General features: G+C 40.4%; 1 protein-coding gene across 3 annotated transcripts in view; it reads right to left on the reverse strand.

Annotated features, from left to right (window-relative positions):
* Window positions 1–26700, reverse strand: part of slc2a9l2 (solute carrier family 2 member 9, like 2) — a 227922-nt gene that overhangs the window by 118225 nt on the left and 82997 nt on the right. For all 3 annotated transcript variants that reach the window (XM_064965635.1, XM_064965636.1, XM_064965634.1), the window contains exons 7-9: window positions 21586–21718; window positions 8489–8676; window positions 6299–6409 (exon numbers count right to left, since the gene is read on the reverse strand). In XM_064965635.1, coding sequence (XP_064821707.1) covers window positions 6299–6409; window positions 8489–8676; window positions 21586–21718 — 432 coding nt within the window. The remainder of the gene's footprint in view (window positions 1–6298; window positions 6410–8488; window positions 8677–21585; window positions 21719–26700) is intronic.

Here is a 26700-nt window from a genome sequence, read left to right on the forward strand (position 1 = left end):
TGTGCTTCCCCGTGTTATACCGCCAATGGCGTCATGATGAGAGATGCAAGCTCTCTTGCGTGGATGGTGTGATTTCTCGAGGCAGGAATAAGATGGAAATAAGAATGGTCCAATACATGTTGAAAAGCACAGTGTGTGTTATATAGTACATTCAGTTTTGGACGTATATCTATGATCATAAAATAGATTTCAGGAGGATATTGCTCATCATGAATCAAATCATTGTTAGAAATGTGCGTTTATATGAGTGTTCCAAATGGCTGAGTGCAAAATGTTTTATCTATCAACCTTTGATGAATGTTGTTTGCTAGTGAGACCTTTATCATGGCGGGAACTTTATTTGGATCTGTTACTCTGTCTTGGTGGATAATCACAGGCTGATAAATGTTTCAATCTTGAGTTTGGAGTGACTGCAGGTGCCACACTCTCGGGTCATTTTTATGAACTTTCTGACGCGTGGCTTTTGAGAAGCCTAGGCTTCCGAGGATAGCACTGATAATAAACCTTGAGTCTAATACTCAAGTCACAATGTCCCTGGATAATCTTTCTTATCCTCTGCTGTACATTTGGGGCAGTAGTGGGATTTTACCCCATTGGCTTATAAACACCAAGTGGGGCACTCAAGTTTAGAGTAGCAGAATATAGCTCCCAGAGCTGTGAGAATACAAGGTGCTCTTTGAGTACAAGTGCAGGGCACTGCACTTAAGAAACCATTTAGCGAAAAACAGCAACCACTTTGCCCCAAAATTAACTATTAATCTGCAATCTGGATAAAGGCCATGCGTTAAAACTCATTGGTAGTTTTTGGTAGTTATTTGCAAGTCAATTACTTCTTCTTTAGAAATGTCAAGATAATAAGTAAATAAGCCCTGATCCCGTTTCATATTTTCCTGTGTTACGAACAGCTAGCAGCTGTTTTCGTCTCTATATAGATTTCAAAATTGAATAGGGCTATTCATGTTGTACACTCACAGTTTGCCCTTGTCACACTACTGTTCTGGGGACATGTGGCGAGTTCGATGGTACATGGAACTCTACTCAAAAACACTCTTTCCAGTTCAGGTGTTGAACTCATTCCAATTATTTGATCAAGAGAAAACCCATTACAACGCATCATGCATCAAAGACCCCCACATGATTTGCAGTATTACACTCAGTTTTACACTCTGCTTCTGGCTTCACACATAAAAGCCCAAGGAGACTACAGTGACGCATACAAAAGTATTCTGAGGTGATAGTTATCCCAGCAGCACACACACTTGCCACTGTGTTTCAAGGACTACAGAACCGTTCACTCCCACAGGGGAGCCGATGCAGAAGAATGCCTTAGAGTGGCGTAACCTTACAGAGAATATAAACCAACCAAGGCACTATAGAAAACTAACAAACAGTAGGTACATTCGATACTCTTACATTGTATCAACACACGTCTGGTTGTATTTATCCACCATGACAATAAGCATGGGAATAACATGCCTCTTATGGCACATCACGCAGAGCCATTATTAATAATAAAATTAATTTGGTAACTTTAAACTGAAAGGAAGCTGGAAAAAAGACTACGCAACAGGAACATGCCTGAGGAAGGAAACATCAGCCCTGCAAGCAGCAAAAAGCACGCCAGCCTCTACTGTGCCTAGACCTCATATTCGACAACAAGGTATTACTGAAAAAAAGCCAAGCATACTGTACACGTTGAGTTCACAGTCGGACACTTACAAGATGTCAAATCAAATGTATTTATATAGCCCTTCTTACATCAGCTGATATCTCAAAGTGCTGTACAGAAACCTAGCCTAAAACCCCAAACAGCAAGCAATGCAGGTGTAGAGGCACGGTGGCTAGGAAATACTCCCTAGAAAGGCCATGAGGGGTGGCCAGTCTTCATCTGGCTGTGCCAGGTGGAGATTATAACAAAACCTGGCCAAGACATGTTCATAAATGACCAGCATGGTCAAATAATAATAATCACAGCAGTTGTCGAGGGTGCAACAGGTCAGCACCTCAGGAGTAAATGTCAGTTGGCATGTACTCCAAATCAGTGGGGATTCGGATTTGGAGGTAGAGGGTAAATATTTATTATGAAGAACATTCTTTCAACAGGATACCAAACTATGAAAAATCTAATGCTTAAATTGGAAATAATTATTACTCATCTCAGACATCATGATCAAGGTACAATTTGGAAAATATGAATTCCCAAACCAGAGTTAGGTAATGTGAAAGAGGATCATAAAAAAGATCTCATTGTCTTTCAGCGAGCTTCTAATAAGAGGCACACGTCCCTGTATTTCAAAGCTACACAGTATGCATGCTTGGCATTTTCATGAGCTCTGCAAGTCAATAAACTGTTGAATGACAATGTGATGAGAAAAGGATTCAATCATAACCTAACACTAAACATTCCACATGATTGCTTATTTCGTCCACCAAATCAACTGGATGGACAGAGAGCAGGAGAAAAGCTAAAATAGCAAAGGCAGAAAATGATGCCGTGATCGACTGTGTCAAGGAAAAGGACGGAGAGAAAAACTTAACACATACATGATTTGATCACTTTCTTGTCACAGAAAATGCTCCTACGCATCTGGAAATTCAAATTAGCCTCATGATTTAGATAGATTCAATGAAATCCCATAGTTATCTTTCTCTCCGTGCAGGGGCAGTCTAGACATTTCAGACCAGGGCCTGCTAGCAAAATCCTTCTCTCTCTCTCTCGTTCGCTCAAACACTAAAGCTGCTCCCGGGCGGTTGAAGCTCCCGAACCCGAGAGGTTTAAGGCACTGCATCTCAGTGCTAGAGGCATCACTACAGACCCTGGTTTGATCCCAGGCTGTATCACAACCAGCCGTGATCAGGAGTCCCAAAGGACAGTGCACAATTGGCCCAGCATCGTCCGGGTTCGGGGATGTTTGGCCGGGGTAGGCCGGCATTGCTAAATAAGACATTGCTCTTAACTGACTTGCCTAATTAAATTTAAAAATGTAAAATTAAGAAATGTGCTACTGCTACAGTAGAGCAAGGTTCTATTTCATGTATCTGAAATGCATCCACGCACATCAACAACCGTTGTTTTATATATACTGAACAAAAATATAAACGCAACATGGAAAGTGTTGGTCCAGTATTTCATGAGCTGAAATAAAAGATCCCAGAAATGTTCCATTCACACAAAAAGCGTATTTCTCAAAAATGTTGAGCACAAATTTGTTTATATCCCTGTTAGTGAGTATTTCTCCTTTACCAAACTAATCCATCCACCTGATAGGTGTGGCATATCAAGAAGCTGATTAAACAGCTTGATCCCTACACAGATGCACCTTGTGCTAGGGACAATAAAAGGCCACTCTAAAATGAGCAGTTTTGTCACAAAATGCCACAGATGTCTCTAGTTTAGAGGAATCGTGCAATTGCAGTAATGTCCACCAGAACTGTTGCCAGATAATTTAATGTAAATCTAACATAAGCCGCCTCCAGTGTCGTTTTAGAGAATTTGGCAGTACGTACAACTTTTGATTTTCCCATGATGTCAAGCAAAGAGGCCCTGAGTTTGAAGGTAGACCTTGAAATACATCCACAGGTACACCTCTAATTGACTCAAATGATGTCAATTAGCCTACCAGAAGCTTTTAAAGCCATGACAATTTTCTAGAATTTTCCAAGCTGTTTAAAGGCACAGTCAACTTAGTGTATGTACACTTCTGACCCACTGGAATTGTGATACAGTGAATTATAAGTGAAATAATCTGTCTGTAAACAATTGTGCATAACACAAGTAATTTTTCCAACAAAGTAGATGGCTGAACCGACTTGCGTTTGTGTTTGAAAAATGTGTTTGTGTTTGAAAAACGTGTTTGTGTTTGAAAAACAAGTTTTAATGACGCCAACCTAAGTGTATATTTTGTTGGATATATATACAGTATACATACATACATACATACATACATACATACATACATACATACATACATACATACATACATACATACATACATACTGTACATATACATATTTTTAAAATATATTTTCCTTTATTATTTCCTGCAAACACTCCCCTAATTGTAGTAAACTAATAAACAACACTTAGGCTTCTACTTCCAGTTTATACATACTATATACATTTTACACCAAATCTATTTTACAGCTCCATTCAACCCATCCCATTTATCTCTTAACCCCATCCATATAGGATTTCTATTTGACATATATTTTCAACTGTGCTGTGATGCTTCAAACGTTCTGAACCTTTCTATTCTCAGTTTCTACAGATTCTAATTAAAGATTTTTTTTTAATTGCTAAAAGTATTATTATATTATTGATCGATTGACTATGACTTTTCAAGTCACCCAGTACTGCTATCTGCAGCATTAGCTCCAGGTAAATGTTGCAATTCAGCCATTTCTTTAATGGAAGCAAATGGAACGAAACAGGGATAAACATACCTGAATTTGTCCAAAATAAATTCTCCAACTGTTGGACTAATGATTACATTTTTGATCAGCTAAATGCAGGAAAGAGTGTGCAAGGCGGTATTGAATGTATCCTGAGTATCATGTAGTAGCCTAAACATATCGGTTTTACATTGAGCTGGGTGAATAGAATATGGAATACAATAAGCAGTAATAGAAATAAGGCAATGCTCATTAAAAAAAGTCCTCCCTCATCTTAAACATCACCTACCACCACTGGCCTAAAGTATAGCCTACTGTATGTAGCCTATCAAAACGAATTGACCACATAGGCCGTTAATATAAGATATAAAGACAAGATGAAATTGAGAATAGTGAGGTAGCATAGGGAATGGAGCATGAACTAGAGCGACTGACTTAAAAAATAAAAAACACGCAAAAAACGCAGCCCATGTGAAGCGAGTGAAGGCTTAACTGAATGAACAACAGAGAAAATGCTATATCAAAGTTTGTTAAAATAGTTTGGGGAACGGCCTATTTGATGGCATATTTAATGGACGGTGTCAAAACCAATAAGTTTTGTGTTTCCCCATCTGAGTTGATATGCTGATTTGAGCTGATGGCCCATCAGTTGATTGACAGCTGATTGAACAGCTTGTTGACCAGCTGATTTGACCATCGCCACTCCTGCAATTCCCTCCAACCCTGTCTCTTAAATCACGTGACAATCATTATCATTCAATATTGTGATCACATTGATTGGGTGAATATAAATTGATCCAATGAAAAAATCCAAACTAATTCACAACAATTGTAAAAATGAAAATGATTTAATTGCATGTACAGTTTACTATTATTCTCAGTTGTATTTGCAATTTTGTTGAGCTGAGACCCTTTTCTTTGACGTTTAAATTATCAGACTATTTGTTTTACTTCTTTAAGTAAATTAAATTAACTTGTAGGCCTAAGCAACCTTCCTAATGTGGAGGACAATCTCTCTGCAAAAAAAACAGCCCCGTCCGACCATGTTTTGCAGAGTGTTCGGTAGCTGCATGTAGCCTACAGTAGGCTTCTTGAAATGTCACCCAGTGGACCTGCAGTCGAAGGTACAATGTAGGTAGTAGGTAGGCTATAGTACTGTATTCTAGCTGCCCCCTGGTGGCAATTCTAAATATTTCTTTAGACATTCAAATCCTCTTGCTTCAGGATTATTTTACTCCTCTGACGATACTGGTCAAATTAAGATAGAACATGTGTATAGGCCAAGGATTAGATTTAGGGTAAGGGATAGGGTTGGTGGAAAACTGGTTGAACAACTATAAACCGTCTGTAAGAAATGGTAAACAAAAGTATAACAAATTAACCCCTGATAGGAGAGAAAGGGAAGTATTTTTAATGGTCTGCTCATCTATTCAGATTGGGAACAAAAACAGAGGAAATATAACTGAAAAAGCCCTGGGAAATTAATTCCTATCACTGGCTACGTGGTTCATGCAGGGAAGAGGTCAAATTGGGCAAGGATAAAATTTGAGGAAATCCCATCTGCTAAATGACAAATGGAATAAAATAAACTATGGTTCAATGATCACAAATACATACTACACGAAATGAATCCGGTTTCACACAAAATGTTGAAGTGAACAAGTAACTCAGAAATTATGGGTTGCTGTCCGGTGACTTCAGAGAGTTGCACAATATGACTCTGAGGTCAATGCCTGGACACTGAAAGGACTGGTTATTCACAGGTTCCTGTGTAGCCTATTTACTCACCTGCAATGAAGCTGACTAATGTCAAGACAACTTGGAGCATTTTGCTGAACATGGTGGTGTGGGTGTATAAAAGTGAGCTATTAGTTGTTTTTAAGATTGCCTGAGAGGTTTTACTCACTGAGACAACAGCAGCCAGCGTTTCTATACCGCCTGTGCTGAGGACGATGTATGGGATCACATTCTCTGCAAAGCCCGAGTCCCTCAAGATCCCATTGGTGTAGTACCAGATCTGTCAAGAGATAACAATGATCAACAAATACCACCGCATCAAAAGTGTGGACATTTTAGGACACATCAAAGCTTTGGCCTGCATGTGCTCATATCGCTTGTACACCACCCATATCAATAAATAAATGTGAATTAATGATACCAACTGAACCCATTGAAAACGACCCTGATATCAAATAGCATTTAACCATTGAATTGGATGTATGCTGTATAGAGATTAATGCCTTTTTTTAAATCAGTTTCAGAATTAAAGCAGTCCAGTGCCAAGTAGGAATAGGCAGAAAATATAGAAAAGACGGCATAAATATCAGTTCACCCACCAAGGTCAGGATTAGGGGAATTCAACTGTAATGGGTGGGTGCTGGTGGCAGAGAAGTCAGGCGCAGGAGAACAAACTTGGTATAAACGGAGTCGTTTAATAAGTGCTCACAAAACTCAGAAAACCAAAATATACAAAATAATAAAAGTGGGTACAAAACCATCACACACCAGAACATACAATCAAACAATCACCGACTAGGACATGAGGGGAAACAGAGAGTTAAATACACAACATGTAATTGATGTGATTGGAACCAGGTGTGAAGGAAGACAAGACAAAACCAATGGAAAATTAAAAATGGCTAGAAGGTTGGCAACGTCGACTGCCGAACACCGCCCGGACAAGGAGAGGGACTAACTTCGGTGGAAGTCGTGACATCAACACTGATTTGCGCCATTGCGTTTAAAATCTGCATAATTTATTGAGACTTTCACATTGCAGGCTAGAAATAAATGCCTTTACACTATTGAGTTATTTGTCCTACAAAAACTAAAGGGATAGCAACACCCCCAAGAATGTAAACCCAATGCTATGCCAGTTAATTTTTTAAATGAAAGAACATTATTACCGGCTCATTTTGAAGATAAACACCACATTCCAACAAAAGCGATTGGTGGCACTGGCATATTCCTATTTTAAAGGTCCAGTGAATGAGGAGCTAGTAAGAGCCTTGTACAGTAACTACGCCAGTGAGGATACAGCTACTGAATTCAATAGAACACTTAAAAATGTTCTCTATGGATACATCCCTGTCCTTTAAATTGCAAGCCCAATTTCCTGTCTGTCTTACGAGCCGGAAAGAAATGCCAATTACGGTGCAAAGGTCGATTAGTGATTTAATTAAGCCATAAGTTCCATTTGTTCTTGTTCAGCTGTGTCCTTGGATTGATACTAATCGAGCCTTTTCATTGTGAGCCCTCATGCTCATACACTGTCATCAGCATCTCATTCCTTCTATCTTGTTCCTATCACACAGCAAAGTCACCAGTAATGCATTCGTAATGAAGTTTCTTGGGGAAAATTGCTTGTGAAGTTCTGTGACTATATGGCAATATATCTAAAAAGAAAATCTTAATTTAAATTCCTGAAAACAGTTTTTTTCTTTGGTGGGGGTAGATAAGTTTTTCGAGGACTGGTAAATGAATAAGCACATCGAGCATTGATGCAATTGATTGCATACTCCCATAAATCCCATGAAGCGTCTTGCATAAACTTTGCATGAATAATTCAGCAAGTTCAAATAACATCTAGACGTTTGTCGGTGAAAGGGGATTATTATCTATCAGTAGGAGTTTTTCTTCCCCCCCTGACTGTCACCAACTTAATAACACTTCCATCTCAACTACTGCTGCTGGAGAGCCAAGCCACTTATTGGTCATTCCATTGTTAGATTAAAATGTAAATGTAAATTATATATATATATATATATATATATATATATGTTTACCCCCTTTTTCTCCTCAATTTCGAACTTGTCTCATCGCTGCAACTCCCCAATCGGCTCAGGAAGCAAAGGTTGAGTCATGCGTCCTCCGAAACATGACCCACCAAACCGCTCTTCTTAACACCCGCCTGCTTAACCCGGAAGCCAGCCGCACCAATGTGTCGGCAGAAACACCGTTCAACTGGTCAGCCTGCAGGCGCCCAACCCGCCACTAGGAGTCACAAAATCGCGATGAGCCAAATAAAGCCCCCCCATTTTTTTTATCAGAGAACAGTACACTCAATTATCAGAGATGAGAGAAAGCTGCCACTTACGGCATTCAGGCCACACAGCTGGTAGCAGGCCATGGTGACTATGACGGTGATGACCTGCCAGCGCAAGGCAGGGTTAAGCAGGAGCTCAGTGACGGACGCCATGTGCAGGGTGTTCTGGGCCCGACCCTCAGCGTGCACCTCCTCCAACTCTTTGGACACGTCCTTCTTGCCTAGGAAGGCCCTGAAGGCTGAGACACACACACACACACACAATGACTCCCAAAGTACTTATTATATTGAACAAAGACCAAGTTGTGGTTTGAGTTGTTTGTTAAGTTGAACAGGAATTAATTGGTAACTTCTGTACGTGGTACATACTTTTTACACGTGTTTTCTTTTTTTCTTTTTGTTCAACCCATCATCACCTTGACATAACCAACTTTGGAAATAAATTGTATTTACTGGTAAAAGAAAACCTGGCGTTGAGAAACACTGCAGTGACCGGAAACAGATTAAACTGTAAAGCTTTGTATAACTGAACATGTTCCTAGCATCACATGCTTTAATTTTAGGCCAAATTTGCAATAACCCTACTGTATAGTCTTGCAAAACTATGCGGGTGACAGAAAACATGTTTAGACAACACTGACTGTTGAAATTTGTTTAACTGAACAGGCCTACCTGTGATTTAATTACATGCCAAATTTGCATTTGTGTAACGGATTGCACGGCTTTATTTTTCTGTAGGGAGATTATAAACAGTGACATTGTTCCCGTGGAGGGACTATTTTATGTTCAATAGGATAAGTGTGTTGCTATGTAAGACAATACTGGAACCTGAGCCTTTTCACAGCACGCAGAGTGATACACACAACAAAGGGGCCTTATCGAGACCAAACAGACTCTGTGAAACAACATTAGGCTGTTAGTGGAGAGATCTCACCAGGGTATTATCAGTACAGAACCCCATGCCGTGATCTCAGCTAGATCTATGAAAATGTGTAAATGTTTAGAGGCTGACAAAGAGGGACCAAGAGAATGGCGGTAAAGAGGAGATGGAGATGAAATACAATTCAATGCAGCTTTATTTTGTGCAAATGCTTCTCACATTGCCATTGTCACAGAGCACTTGACAAAAGGAAAGAGGAATTTGAGAGCAACAACTTGAGGGCGAAAAATATAACGCTTTCATAATAAGTTCCGTATAACAATGGCATAGCTCCAATCCTAATGCCTTAGGACAATTTATGAAGAAGCCATTTATGGCGATGACAACCTATCACAATGTACAGACCGGTGTTGCATTCTCATTGCAGCATGATGTCAGCCTTAGGCCAGGCAGCTTCATGCTGATAGTTTTCAAACTCCAGTAAATCTCTACACAGAAAGTATATAGTAAAGAGGATACGTTGAAGACTATGAATAAGGCAAGGAGATAGGAAAACAAAAAGGGAATGAGGGAACAGAACACCCTGTGTCTAACTAGCATCACGCTGGGCTAGTGATTGTGATAATATAAATCTACAGGCAGGATTTAGTGACAGCAGTGGTCTGTACCTGCCAACCTACAGTGGTTCCTCCTTTAAAAGTTGCGTCATACTGTGGCACACCTTGCGTGCTGCTGCAGAATTCTGTGGCACGTCATTTAATTGTCAGACATTTTTCCTGTTACTGCAAGCTATTGCTAGTTTGACCACCAGAGGGCATCTTTGACAAACATTTGATAGTATTCCGTATTGGCATTATAGAATTTAAAACCTTTTTGTAAAACATAGTATATGGGATTGTTTTTAATAAATTTGATATTATGGTGCTTCTATTCACAGAAAAACAAAACCCTCGGGGTTCCCGTTAGTATGGAATGGAAAATATGGTGCTGTACAACGTGACGGTCAGGAGTAGGCTACAGGATTGGAGGATTCTAAATTGTTTGCCTTCATTAGACAACTTTGTTCCAATATTTCTGTAAATCAGTGATATTTATTCCCATAGAAATTTGTTATAGATCCATAACTAAATCAACATCTGTATTTTGAAAGAGTATTTTTTTATTTCACTCCCCTTCCCAGTACACAGCCAAATCAAGCGCATCCTCTATTTTCAAAGGACTGGCCCCACCCATAACCTCAATATTTTATTAAGAAAATGTGTTTATTTGTTTATTAGGCTACTGTGCAATCTACAATACATACTGTAGTAAACATGGGAAAGTGCCTAATTCCTTACATAAGGGAGAGCGGTCCATGTCTGTACTACAAAATGTGTGGCACGTGGGAGACCGGTGTTATTTCATAGTTGTGATGTCTTCACTATTATTCTACAATGTAGAAAATAGTTTTAAAAAATAAAGAAAAATATTGGAATGAGTAGGTGTGTCCAAACTTTTGATTAATACTTAATTTGATTCAAATTATATTTTTTCTATTCCAAGAAAAACGAAAAACCCTCTGGGTTTCCATTAGGATGGAATGGAAAATATGGCGTTGTACAACGTGCTGTACAGTACTGGGCTATTTAGCTAAAGAATCCCCGCAGGGCACGAGGAAGGAGTAGGCTGTCCTTGTAAATAAGAATTTGTTCTTAACTGGACTTGCCTAGTTAAATAAAGGTTACACTAAGGGCATAACATTTCTGCACCCTAATTTTCGAAATATTGTCTAACCAATACCCAAATGGAGATTAAGTGAAAATAAAAATATCATTGAATTATCAAGACCAGTCCCCATACTTGCCTCAGAGCAGCCAAAACGGTGCTAAAATAGTTGTAGGCTTTTGCTTCTAACTTTTATATGCTCTTTAAATAAATAAGACCTACACCATTTTTAACAGCATATTACTCAACACTAGTGAGACTCATTTTGCCTATGGTAGGCCTACAGTATATCTGGGGGGGGAGAATGTAATGACGTGACTCTCCGCCAAATTACACGTAGAGGATTGGAGGACTCTAAATGAATATCTATGGGGAATTTTCCATTAGGATCATTAGTAGTATCATGTTGCATACATTTAAAACCTTTTCTCCATTCACAATATCATCTTCTGAACAGCTACACAAACGCAGAGGTTAAGGGCACAGTAAATGGTATTTTATTAGCTCTCAACTAAATGGTATTTGACAAGATAGTCCCCCCCAAAAAAATCTAAAAGAAGTTTGTTATGCAGTGTCTGTCCTATATTGGAGAGACATAAGTAAGATCACGAAAAAAAAACATTGACATGGAGGTACCCTTCCCCAGATCTGTGCCTCGCACAATCCTGTCTCGGAGCACTACGGACAATTAATTCGACCTCATGGCTTGGTTTTTGCTGTGACATGCACTGTCAACTGTGGAACCTTATATAGACAGGTGTGTGCCTTTCTAAATAATATCTAATCAATTGAATTTACCACAGGTGGACTCAAATCAAGTTGCAGAAACATCTCAAGGATGATAAATGGAAACAGGATGCACCTGAGTTCAATGTGAAGTCTCACAGCAAAGGTCTGAATACTTATGTAAATAATGTATCTGTTTTTTTTTTTAATACATTTGCAAACATTGCTAAGAAACAGTTTGCCTTTTCATTACGGGGTATTGTGTAGATTGATGACGGAAAAAAAATATATTTGATCCATTTTAGAATAAGGCTGTAAAGTAACAAAATGTGGAAAAAGTCAAGGGGTCTTGCAACTGGTAGCCAGGGACATTCAGATGAGTCGTATGTGGCCTGTGGGCGTCCTATAATTAAACAACTGACACTGTACATGTGTGAGTCTTACCTTTCCACAGAGGGGTATTATTAGTGTGTAGCCCAAACTGTTCGACCCTACAGACAGAAGTTGGAAGATTGTCTGTACCGACTTCAGACGACTCCCAAGACGCTTGTGGGGGTCATAGAGCAAAACGGAGAACACCATCACATTCGTATGACCCCTCTATGGAACGATGACTCTTATGAACATGATGGTGTTCTCCGTTTGTAGGCCAAACCGTTCAGATGCTACAGACGATTTAGTGAGAAAATACATTTTCGGGATTGCCTCAAGGTCTGATGTGTCTCACCGCTGTAGCTCTATCACCTTTCTCTGCAGAAGTGCAACATCGGCTAATGCAATCTCTAGCTTAAATGTATTTTTGTATTATGCTAATTTGATTTCTACGTGGGCACGGACATCGACTCCGAGGGGTTTTAAAGGCTCTCTTCAGAGGAAAGATCATGTTGCATCAATGACTGCCACTATACAAAGAGGGTTGCACGCTGCGTTAAGGCTTACTCCTAAATCAGTGAAGAATAACAATATGGACACAGATGATTACAGTAGCCAGGGATGTAAAATGAGATGGCTGGACACTAGGGGTACTAATCAATAAAAATGGACCGCAAATGCGACAGTATTGGATGATCTGGAAAAAAAAGATATTCCTTTAGACTTCAAGTTAACATAAGGTTCTTAGCCCCATTCTGTCAAGAGTAGAACTTCCTCAAAAAGCACATCCTTCCAAGTTTTAACTCTCAACCATCCTAGCCTTTCCCAGGAAACATGACTGTGGGATATTCCTGTGTACAAAGGCAGAAGGCAGTCTATTCAAAGGTCTCCATGGGTAATTTATAACATGACTTCAAAGACCAGGGAGAATCCTGTCTCCATAGACTTCACTGATCACACGATCCTTTAGGGATATCAGACATTAGGCTAGACAGTATAAAAGTTAACTTTCAAATGTAGCATGTTGTTTGTCCTGTGCCTTGCTACCCCATGCCGTTCTTTTGCCAAAAGGTTTAAGGGAAAGTCAGAAATATGACTGATTTTGTCAAGTATGTGGACAGTTCGGCAAAAGCGGTTGCATCAACACTAGAAGCATCAACCTACTCTTTCATGCAGGTGTGACCGGTGAACACTAAGAGTAGCTTTCTTCCGTCTCGCCAGTCAGGTGCAGCTCGTTGGCAATCAAGAACGAGGCTTTGCCTTTATAAACAGTGTTTGCATTCATTCACAGATCCTCTTGCTTTGTCGGTTGGCATGGTAATTTTTACTAAAGTATAATCAATTGTGAAAGTAGTTATTTGGCAATGATCTTAGTCCATCTGTAACCATTGTCCTCTCTGACCACACCTTCCAGTAAGTAACAGTCTTGATTGAAATAAATGTATATTGTATAACTCTGAATGTGTCTGTAGCACAACATTTGAGCTCTTGAGACCCTGATTGTGCATTTGAACAACGAGAAGCAGAAAATAAATTGTTGCATCTTATCTTTGCTTTTAATTCCCATGCTCCACGCCTTATGTACAAGGACATGTTATCTTTGTATAGTTTAGTTGTATTTGGTTATAGGACTGCGTGCCCCATGGAAAGGACAGGGATACCTGAAACATGCACTAGACACACAGCTCCACAAACACACAACCAAAACAAGGCAGTACAATATTGATTAAAAGCACCAATCACAATTAACATAAAGATCCCCAAATATAATCACTTTCCATGCTCCAGCTCAGAGTCTGCCGACTTCCGTCAAAATATGATCGGTTTAAGTGTGTAGCTGCTACGCAAACGTTTTTAGAGTTGATAATTACCAACATTACCAACAATATGAAAAGGGTGGGGCATGGGAACAGAGGTAACTGATTCAAAGAGAAATGCACTTTATTTACAATAACAGTGTGAACATAGCCTTACCTTTGCTTCAAAATGCACAATAATAAAATGTTTAGTTATGTTTGTTCAATGTCAGAGATAATTAGGCCTTAGGCCTACTGGAACCACTAGGAATGTGTGCCAAGTAAAAAGAATGGATCTTTAATGTACTACAATGCAACGCATATACTTACAATTACAGAGACCATTAATAAGAACTAACATTGTATCCTCTCCCAGAGCACACCAAATGCCACAACAACATTTGTGAATGACTGCAAACATTGTTTGTTAGGAACCCACATTCAAAAATAATTGTATCAGTCCATTCCATTCTGTTTACCTTTCTTTTCTCTGTCACATATGGGTTCCTGAGTGGCACAGCGGTCTAAGGCACTGCATCTCAGTGCAAGAGGTGTTACTACAGTCCCTGGTTCAAATCCAAGCTCTATCACCGCCGGCCGTGATTGGGAGTCCCATAAGGCGGCGTGCAATTGGCCCAGTGTCAATTGCATGCTGTAAATAAGAACTTGTTCTTAACTGGCTTGCCTGGTTAAATAAAGGATTTTTTTTTTTAAATAGAAACATTTAAAATCCTTAAATTGTTCCTGAGGATCACTAGCATTAGTGGATCATACTAGGCTAACGTTGTGCAATACCTTAGGAAATGTAGCCTATTTGAATCATTATGGAACTCAAAGCAAGTTAAACCTGGAGCCTTGCTCACGGTTCACAACGACTGAATAGTTGTCATACATGATGAGTGAGATTTAGGGTAGATTTATAGGATTATTGTTCAACCCCTATTGTACACTTTCCTTCCTCCTTCCAATATTTAATGGACGGAACGTCAATATGATGACTTTCAGGATTAATCAAACCACTGTAATTTTGAATTCATCCATACAGTATTGTGTGCATAAAGGCTCTCCAAACTGTTTTTTATTGTAATGATTCATACTTTCCTAACCCTAAAATGTAAACTACAAGATTAGTGTTTTTAAATCTACCAGTTAGTGCTGAAACAGAGACGAAAATAAATACAGATGAAGTTGGAAGTTTACATACACCTTAGCCATGTACATTTAATAACTCAGTTTTTCCAAAATTCCTGACATTTAATTCTAGTAAAACATCCCTGTCTTAGGTCAGTTAGGATCACCACTTTATTTTAAGAATGTGAAAAATAATAGTAGTGATTAACTTCAGCTTTAGTTCTTTCATCAAATTCCCTGTGGGTCAGAAGTTTACATACACTCAATTAGTATTTGGTCGCATTGCATTTAAATTGTTTAATTTGGGTCAAACATGTCGGGTAGCCTTCCAAAAGCTTTCCACAATAAGTTGGGTGAATTTTGGCCCATTCCTCTTGACAGAGCTGGTGTAACTTAATCAGGTTTGTAGGCCTCCTTGCATGCACACACTTTCAGTTCTGCCGACAAAATGTCTATAGGATTGAGGTCAGGGCTTTGTGATGGCCACTCCAATACCTTGACTTTGTTGTCCTTAAGCCATTTTGCCACAACCTTGGAAATATGCTTGGGGTCATTGTCCATTTGGAAGACCCATTTGCAACCAAGCTTTAACTTCTGGACTGATGTCTTGAGATGTTGCGTCAATATAGCCACACCTTTATCCTTTCCTCCTGCAGCAAAGCACCCCACAATATGATGCTGCCGCCCCCGTGCTTCAAGGTTGGGATGGTATTCTTCGGCTTGCAAGCCTCCCCCTTTTTCCTCCAAACATAACAATGGTCATTATGGCCAAACAGTTCTGTTTTTGTTTCATCAGACCAGAGGACATTTGTCCCCATGTACAGTTGCAAACCATAGTCTGGCTTTATTATGGTGGTTTTGGAGCAGTGGCTTCTTCCTTGCTGAGCGGCATTTCAGGTTATGTTGATATAGGACTCGTTTTACTGTGGATATAGATACTTTTGTACCGGTTTCCTCCAGCATCTTCACAAGGTCCTTTGCTGTTGTTCTGGGATTGATTTGCACTTCTCGCACCAAAGTACGTTCATCTCTAGGAGACAGAACGCGTCTCCTTCCTGAGGGGTATGACGGCTGCGTGGTCGCATGGTGTTTATACGTACTATTGTTTGTACAGATTAACGTGGTACATTCAGGCGTTTGGAAATTGCTCCCAAGGATGAACCAAACGTGTGGAGGTCTACAATTTTTTTTCTGAGGTCTTGGCTGATTTCTTTTGATTTTTCCATGATGTCATGCAAGTTTGAAGGTAGGCCTTGAAATACATCCACAGGTACACCTCCAATTGACTCAAATTATGTCAATTAGCCTATCAGAAGCTTCTAAAGCCATGACATCAATTTCTGGAATTCTCCAAGCTGTTTAAAGGCACAGTCAACTTAGTGTATGTAAACTTCTGACCCACTGGAATTGTGATACAGTGAATTGTAAGTGAAATAATCTGTCTGTAAACAGAAATTTACTTCTGTCATGCACAGTAGATGTCCTAACCGACTTGCCGAAACTATAGTTTGTTAACAAGAAATTTGTGGAGTTGTTTAAAAACAAATTTTAATGACTCCAACCTGTGTTTGTGTTTGTAAACTTCCGACTTCAACTGTAAATGGCTTTCTTTAATTGATCCCTATATTCTGAACCTGTTCTCTCAATGTATTCTATTGAGTCTGCCAACAAAATTTGAATACAAATGTGTAATGTATTTAAAGGGATGGCTTAAGATAATTTAATGGGGTTTTAAGTACAATTATCTTCACAAGAAAATCTGTTGGCCAGCAAGTGGGAGGTTTTTCAGCAGTTGAATTAAATTTATTGAGAGTGCGCAAGGTAGCTTGTAGAGCGTGTAACACGACTGAAATAGGCAAGTCTGAATATCAAATACTGCAATGTGAGTAGGAAATGCAAAAATTCCTAAATCGGGATCGGCCCTTAAGCGAATTGGAGTGGATCTAGGATAATGGGATGATGGTGTTGATGTGTGTCATGACCAGCCTTTCAAAGCACTTCGTAATTACAGATGTAAGTGCTACATGGCGATAGTCATTTAGGCAGGTTACATTGGAGCTCCTGGGAACAGGGATAATGGTGGTCAGCTTGAAACATGTTGGGATTACAGACTGGGACAAGGATAGATTGAAAATGTCTGTGAAGACACTTGTCAGCTGGTCTGCCCATGCTTTGAGAATGCTCCCTGGTATTCCGTCTGATTGTTGACCTGTTCAAACGTTTTGCTCACATCGGCCACAGAGAGTGAGATCACACAGTAATCCAGAAAAACATGGGCTTTCATGAAAGGCGGTGTTATATTCCTCAGAACGAGCATAATGGTGTTTAGTTCATTTGGGAGTTATCCATTGCTAGGCAACTAATGGCTTTGTAATCCATTATTGTCTGCAAGCCCTGCCACATACGACAAGCATCAGAGCCGGTGTAATAAGACTAAAGGTTGTTTTGATCACAAGGACTGGGACATGTTCCGGGTAGCCTCAGAGAGTAATATATAGATTACGAATCAATCACAGTGAGTTTATAAGGAAGTGCATATAAAATGTTGTTCCCACTGTGTATTAATACCTACCCTAACCTGAAACTGTAGATAGATGGCGGCATTCGCGCAAAACTGAAAGCGCGAACCACCGCATTTAACCATAGAAAGACGACCGGAAATATGACAGAATACAAACAGTGTAGTTATTCCCTCCACAAGGCAATCAAAGAAGTGAAACGTCAATATAGGGACAAAGTGGAGTCGCAATTCAACGGCTAAGACACGAGACATATGTGGCAGGGTCTACAGGCAATCACGGACTGCAAAAAGAAAACCAGCCACGTCACGGACACCGACGTCTTGCTTCCAGACAAAATAAACACCTTCTTTGTACACTTTGAGGATAATACAGTGCCACCGACACAGCTCGCTACAAAGAACTGCGCCCCCCCCTCTCCATCTCTGTGGCCGACGTGAATAAGATATTTAAATGTATTAACCATCGCAAGGCTGCCAGCCTAGACGGCGACCCTAGCCGAGTCCTCAGAGCATGCGCAGACCAGCTGGCTGGAGTGTTTACGGACATATTCAATCTCTCCCTATCCAGGTATACTGTCCCCACATTCTTCAAGATGGCCACCATTGTTCCTGTACCCAAGAAAGCAAAGGTAACAGAACTGAATGACTATCGCCCGGTAGCACTCACTTCCATCATCATGAAGTGCTTTCAGAGACTAGTCAAGGATCATATCACCTCCACCTTACCTGTCACACTACACCCACTGCAATTTGCATACCATCCCAATAGGTCCACAGATGATGCAATCCCCATCACACTGCACACTGCCCTATCCCATCTGGACAAAAGGAATACCTATGTAAGAATGCTGTTCACTGACTACAGCTCAGCATTCAACACCATAGTACCCTCCAAGCTCATCATTAAACTTGAGGCCCTGGGTCTCAACCCCACCCTGTGCAATTGGGACTTCCTGACGGGCCACCCCACATGGTGAAGTTAGGAAACAACATCTCCACCCCACTGCCTGCCCTCCCGGACACCTATAGCACCCGATGTCACAGGAAGGCCAAAAAGATCATGAAGGACAACAACCACTCGAGACACTGCCTATTCACCCCGCTACCATCCAGAAGGTCAGTTCAGGTGCATCAAAACTGGGACCGAGACTGTAAAAATAGCTTCATCTCAAGGCCATCAGACTGTTAAACAGCCATCACTAACACAGAGAGGCTGCTGCCTACATACATACTTAATCACTGGCCACTCTAAAAAAAGTCCATTTATTACTGCCACTTTAGTAATGATATTTACATATCTTGCATTCATCCCAAATGTATATACTGTATTTTATACCATCTATTGCATCTTGTCTATGCCGGTTGGCCATGGCCCACCCGTATAAGAATATGTACATATAAATATTCCATCCCTTAGATTTATGTGTATTAGGTAGTTGTTGTGGAATTGTTAGATTACTTGGCTGCACTGTCGGAACTAGAAGCACAAGCATTTCACTACACTCGCAATAACATCTGCATGTGACCAATAAAATTTGATTTGAATATTCCGCCAACCTCCTATATTGTGCTTTTGCATGTTTGATGTCTCATCTGAGGTTGTAGCGGGCTTTGTTGTATGTGTCCATGTCCGTGTCCCATTTCTTGTAAGCAGTAGCTCTAGCCTTTTGCCCAGCGTGGATATTGCCTGTAATCCATGGTTGTTGATTTGGATACGTTCTTATAGTCACTGTGGGGATGACATCGTCTATGCACTTATTGACGAAGCTTGTGACTTGTGGTAAACTCCTCAATGCTATCGGATGAATCCCGGGAATTTATCCCAGTCTGTACAAGAAAAACAGTATTGTAGCCTCGCTACAGCCGACCACTTCCGTATTGAGAGCATCACTGGTACTTCCTGTTTGAGCTTATATTTGTAAACAGAAAGCAGGAGAATGGAGTCATTGCCAGATATCCTGAAGGCAGAACGGGGAGGGCCTTGTATGCGTTTCTGGGGGTAGAATAGAGTTTTAGCTCCCCTAGTGGTGCAGGAGACGTGTTGGTAGAAGTGAGGTAGGATGGTTTTAAGTATCTCCGCGTTAGTTTCCACCCACCAGAAATGCTGCCTTTGGGTGAGCGGTTTATTGTTTGTTTATGGCCCTATACAGTTCATTGACTGCCAGAGTGGTGTTGGCATGTGAAAGGATGTAGACAACTACAGATGAGAACTGTCTTGGTAGATAAAAGGGTCTCCCACTAACCATAAGGTATTCTAAATCAGCACTGGAAGCAGCATACTCGTTGTTTTTTTTAACAGTCCTCCTTTCAACTTCTCTGAAGCCGTTATACAATCCTGCCGATGCATGGACAATCCATCGAGTACTACTACGTGCATAGTGGCATCATCCAGCAACGTTTCAGTAAGACATATAATTGTAGCTTATTCTAAATTGTAGAATCTCTTATCAACGAGACTTGAACGAAGGTCAACCGGCATCCTATTCTCGAGTGACTGGAGATTTAACAATAGAACAGAAGGGAGCGCCATTTGTTTTTCCCTCTGCCTCCATTTTTTTTACCCTCCTTTTACTCTCCAAATTCGTGATTCCTATCTTGTCTCAACGCTGCAATTCTCCAACAGGCTTGGGAGAGGCGAAGGTCGAGTCATGCGTCCTCCGAAACATGACCCGCCAAGCCACGCTTGTCAACTGATGACCAAAGTCAGCCTACAGGCACCCATCAGGAGTCGTTACAGCACGATGAGCCAAGTAAAGCCCCTCCGGCCAAATCCTCCCCTAACCCTGACAATTCTGCTCCACTCTATAGGACTCCCGGTCACGGGTGGTAATGACAGAGCCTGGGATCGAACCCCAGGCTGTAGTGATGCCGCAACAATGAGACGCGGTGCGTTAAACCGCTGCGCCACCAGGACTACAGCTCTTTTCCCAGTGCAGTGTTTTGGTAGCCCGTGGAACAAAGGCATAGAGTCTAGTACGAACAGTGGAACAGCTGAGTCGGATTTGAAGTCGAAATCGAGGTTAGTAACTGTCAATCTGATGTCCAGAGATGCTTGGCGGTCATATGGGATAATAGAATTTCTGTACAAAAAAAGTAAAGAATCACAAAAGTCTATACATCGCAAAGTTGGGTTGGAACTCGTAAGATGTCGCCCTTCTCCATCAGCACCATCTTGTTGGTCACATGTGTATGAGCACCTCAGTAATTCAGCACTGTGCAGGAGTTTTTGGCATCATTTATGCAATTTGGCTAGCTCAAGAGCATGATACAGCGTTGATTGAAGAGCTAAAATCAACATGTTCCCCGTACATGTGTAACGAACACGAGGGGAGACAGAGAGCTGGTTTCAAGCGCAGGGCGCAACAGGTGTTTATTGAAAAGGACCACAGGAGGCGGCAGGTAGCTGGTTCCAGGGGCAGGCAGAAGGTCATACACAGGGGGTCCAAAAGGGCAAAAGTACAGGCAGGGAAAAGGCTAGTAACATAGTCCGAGAGATCAGGCAATAGGTAGATAACAGGAAATCTGATACGCTAAAGTACAGGCAGTGAATAGGCAAAAGGCGTCATCAGTGAGACAGGCAAAAACTATCATACAAGGGAGGAGTAAATCACGGGAAAAATAGTTCTGAAAGACGAGTGTCACAAAACAAACAATACCTCACAGAGATGGGGTGCAAAGAACTGAACAAAATGGTGTGTGATAATGACATACAGGTGTGTGAACTGTTGATTAGAATTAATTTGATTGGGATCTGGAGAGTGAGCTGCGTTCAGGGGATCTAGGTGTGAAAGTGTGGGCTGGAAAGTGAGCTGTGTTCAGGGGATTTACGTGTTTGAGGGTGTGAGTTGGAAGCAGACGTTACAACATGTAATCCATTCCAATGCAATGTGTGATGAGTATATTCATCAGTACACAACACAGTATCTGCATCATCTTTTTGATGAGTCATTATCTCAGCAGGCCATATATGCAAAGGCAATGTAAACGTGAGTGAGTGTGTTTATTTAAGAGGGTTTACCTTTCTCTGCACCGGCCTCATCCCTCCTCTCCATCAGAAGGAAGCGTGGGCTTTCGGGTAGGAAGGGCAGCACACAGAGCTGCAGCAAGGCAGGCAAGGCCAGGAAGGCAAAGAGAAAGTTCCATCTGGACTCCTGCAGGAACCCCAAGAGATAATAACAGATGGAAAGAAGGATAACCACCAGAGAATTACAATAAATAACCACCATACACTGAACAAAAATATGTACCATACACTGAACAAAAATATGTAAAGTATTGGTCCCATGTTTCATGAGCTGAAATAAAAGATCCCAGAAAGGTTCCATATGCACAAAAAGCTTTTTTCTCTAAAATGTTGGGCACAAATGTGTTTACATCCATGTCAGTGAACACACACCTGACAGGTGTGACATATCAAGAAGCTGATTAAACAGCATGATCTTTAAACAGGTGCACCTTGTTCTGGGGACAATAGAAGGCCACTCTAAAATGTGCAGTTTTGTCACACAACACAATGCCACAGCTGCCTCAAGCTTTGAAGGAGTGTGCAATTGGCATGCTAACTGCAGGAATGTCCACCAGAGCTGTTGCCAGATAATTTCATGTTAATTTCTCTACCATAAGCCTCCTCCAATGTTGTTTTTGTAACGGATTTCCTCTTCCTCTTCTGAGGAGGAGTAGGAGAGATCGGACCAATGCGCAGCATGGTACGTATCCATAATGTATTTTAATGAGAATGAATACAAAATACAAAAATAACAAGAGAATCAAAATGAAAACCGAAACAATCCCGAATGGTGCCAACACTGAAACGGAAAATATTCACCCACAAAACACAGGTGGGAAAGGCTACCTAAGTATGATTCTCATTCAGAGACAACGAACGACACCTGCCTCTGATTGAGAACCATACCAGGCCAAACACATAAACACAACCTAGAAAAATGAACATAGACTGCTCACCCCAAATCACACCCTGACCATACTAACACAAAGACAACATAAAGGAACTAGGGTCAGAACGTGACAGTTTTAGAGAATTTGGCAGTATGCCCAACTGGACTCACAACTGCAAACCACACGTAACCACGCCAGCCCAGGACCTCCACATCCAGTTTCTTCACCTGCGGGATCGTCTTAGACCAACCACCCAGACAGCTGATGAAACAGTGGAGTATTTCTGTCTGTAATAAAGCCTTTTGTAGGGAGAAACTCGTTCTTATTGGCTGGGCCTGGCTCCCCTGTGGGTGGGCCTATGCCCACCCATAGCTGTGCCCTGCCCAGTCATGTGAAATCCATAAATTAGGGCCTAATGAATGCATTTCAATTGACTGATTTCCTTATATGAACTGTAACTCAGTAAAATCGTTGAAATTGTTGCATGTTGCATTTATATTTCTCTTCAGTATAAATACAATGGATAGAACAGACATTCAAATTAATTGCTATAGTATGTGGCCCTTCAGCTACATTGGTGGATTGGATGAATTTATGTTTACTGCACCAAAGGATTTTTCAGAATTTGGTACACTACAATATTCTGTTGCACGTGCGCGTCAATCTCCTTCCTTAGTGGTTCCTATTATCTCTGCCTAGAGATGTAAGCAGTCCGGGTGAATAAACTGTTTCAAGTAAAGCCTATAATAACACCTTGGAAGTAAAGCTGTGCAGTAACTACAATAACTAATGAAATTACTCACGTGAAGTAGAAGAATAACATGTCTTTTGAGACAAACAAGGGTAAATAGTGAAGCCAGGATTCAATTAAAAGCCTCTCACTGTCAGGTAGTTTGTGTACCTATTGTATAGGCATTCTGTCCCAAAGCCTAGCAAGTCAATTTATAAACTTAATCTACCCTGGAAAAAAGCATTTTTTCCCTAAGCTAGCATTTGGTTTGCAACAGTTGGGGTTTGTCTAAAGCTTACAACCTGTGGAACAATGTTGCAAAAACATTTTGTTCTTTAAAGATCTCCACCAGCATGGCGAATTCCTTTATCAAGATCATTATAATGGGTACATCCAAATGCATGGCAAAAGAAACAAAGGTAAAACAAGCAAATGAAAGTTCACATAGTTTGCTGTCATTTCAGCGGCTTGATTTGACTGTGTGTTGGCTTTAGTTGGCTAGCTAGCAAAGGAGAGGTAGCTAGCCTGCATAGCTACAGTGCATTCAGAAAGCATTCATACCCCTTGACTTATTCCACATTTTGTTGTGTTACAGCCTAAATTCAAATTGTATTAAATAAAAAATGCTCACACACAATACGCCATAATGAAAACATATTTTCAGAAATGTTTGGAAATGTACTGAAAATGAAACACAGAAATATCTCATTTACGTACATACAGTACCAGTCTAAGACTACAGAGTTTTTCTTTATTTTTACTTTCTTATTTTCTACATTGTAGAATAATAGTGAATACATCAAAACTATGAAATAACATATGAAATCATGTAGTAACCAAAAAAGTGTTAAACAAATGAAAATATGTTTTATATTTGAGATTCTTCAAAGTAGCCACCCTTTGCCCTGATGACAGCTTTGCACACCGACAGCTTTGCACAGCGCAGACTATGATCGATAATGTCAAAAGCCACACTGAAGTTGAACAAAAATATGTATCATGAATTTCTCTGTGTAAATTCTGTGCTTGTTGAATGTCCTTCCCTATAAGCGTGATGAAAGTATGTTCATTTGTTTACTGTAAAATAGCACTGCATCTTTTCCAGAAGTTTACTAAGGGTATGTAACAGACTGATTGGTCGGCTATTTGAGCCAGTAAAGGGGGCTTTACTATTCTTGGGTAGCAGAATGACTTTTGCTTCCCTCCAGGCCTGAGGGCACACACTTTCTCGTAGGCTTAAATTGAAGATATGTGTCTGTGCCTCTTCACAGCCCTCTGTTCCATAAGGTGTATTTTAAATCAGATTTTACTGCTTGCATGAGTTAGTTGATGTGCAATAGAGTTCCATGTAGTCATGGCTCAATGAAGTACTGTGCACCTCCAATAGTCTGTTTTGGACTAGAAGAGGCCTCTGGTGGCATGTGTTGTGGGCTAGGCATGGGGGTCCAAGCTGTGTGCTAGCAATTTAAACAGACAGCTTGGTGCATTCAACATGTCAATCCTTCTCACAAATACAAGTAGTGATAAAGTCAATCTCTCCTCTACTTTGAGCCAGCAGAGATTGACATACATATTGTTAATGTTTGCTCCCCGTGTACATTTAAGGGCCAGCTGTTCTGCCCTTTTCTGGGCCGATTGTCATTTTCATTCGTTTTTTTCCACCTGTCCACACGACTGGACAGTTGTCCAGGTGTGACAAAACTAGGCACTGTTGCTAGTGTTATTAATTAAGAAGGCAGAGCAGAGTTTTATTATGGACAGACCTATACCTATCTTAGCTACTGTACTTTTGACCCCCTTTTTTCGCCCCAATTTCGTGACTCTTGGGTAGCGGAATTACTTTTGCTTCCCTCCAGGCCTGAGGGCACACATTTTCCTGTAGGCTTAGAAGAGATGGAAAATAGGAGTTGCAATATTGTCCGCTATCATCGTCACTCATTTTCCATCCGAGTTGTCAGACACAGGTGGCTTGTCAGTGTTGATAGAAAACAATAATTTGTTCACCTCCACAATTACTTTACCGAATTCAAAATGACAATGCTTGTCTTTCATTATTTGGTTAGTTATTCATGGATGTGTAGGCTCAGAATTTGTTGTTGGCATGTCATGCCCAAGTTTGCGTACCTTGCCAATTAAAAAGATTACAGAAGTTGGCAACATCAGTGGATTTTGTGATGAATGAGCCATCTGATTCAATGACTGGTGGAACCATGCCTTTTTGACCAAAACTTAATTTAAGGTGCTCCAAAGATGTTTACTATAATTTATCTTTGTTTCATCTTTAAGTTCAATTTAGTTACATGGTTTCTTAAATTACACTATGTTTGCCATCGGCTGTGCAGTCAGACTTATCTGCCATTCTTTTTGCCTCATCCCTCTCAACCATACACATTTACAATCAATCCACTGGGATTTAACAGTTTTTACAGTCATTTTCTTAATGGGTGCATGCTTATTAGTAACTGGAATAAGCAATTTCATAAATGTGTCAAGTGCAGCATCTGGTTGCTCCTCATTACACACCACCGACCAGCAAATATTCTTTACATCTTCAACATAGGAATCACTACAAAACCTAATATATGACCTCTTATACACTATAGGCCCAGCATTTGCAATTTTGGTTTTCCTAGATATGGCTACTACATTATGATCACTACATCAGATGGATGTGGATACTGCTTTAAAGCAGATTTCTGCAGCATTAGTAAAGATGTGATCAATACATGTGGATGATTTAATTCCTGTGCTGTTTGTAACTACTCTGGTAGGCTGACTTATAACCTGAACCAGGTTGCAGGCACTGGTTATAGTTTGAAGCTTTTTCATGAGTGGGCAGCTTGATGGAAGCCAGTCAATATTGTCGTGGCGGAATCAGAATTATTTAGGTAACATTTATAAATAGTATGTTTTATTATTTTTATTGCATGCTTATGTGAGATATGTCATTAGAATGTATATTTTTGGATAATACTGTTGGCCGGTTGCAGTTATCTGTTCTGTCAGGTTTCAGTTATTTGGGCCGCAGAGAGGGGAGAGGTCAAGCTTGTCTTCATATGTAAACATATATTTTAAACCAATTATCTCTTGGCTCCACAATGTCTGTGTGCCTGTCACTGTGTCTCTGTGATCTTGTCCAGGAGGGGTGTATTTGATATATGCCTGTTGATGAGGTTTTGTTTTATGGTCCTGAGAGCGAGATAAGAACATAGTTTAGGAGACAAAGTTGAACGATAATTTATAGCCAATGCTGTCTGGCTATGTGTGTCTTTGCTATAAAGGATCTCAGTTGCAATGTGTAAGGACTCTCAGAGAATTCATTTATAGATACTGAATTGATCTGAGAGTCACAGGGTTAATTAATAATAATTAAAGATGGACTTTATGATAACTCTGACTTATGTGTGGTTTGCTCTCATGATTTGGTAAATACAGGAAATTTCCACTACAATATTTACTTTACACTTATTACTTCAACAGCATTTGACATGAGATCCTCTCTAAGCT

The sequence above is a fragment of the Oncorhynchus masou genome, chromosome 5 (genome assembly GCF_036934945.1).
Source record: "Oncorhynchus masou masou isolate Uvic2021 chromosome 5, UVic_Omas_1.1, whole genome shotgun sequence".
Classification (NCBI taxonomy): Eukaryota; Metazoa; Chordata; class Actinopteri; order Salmoniformes; family Salmonidae; genus Oncorhynchus; species Oncorhynchus masou.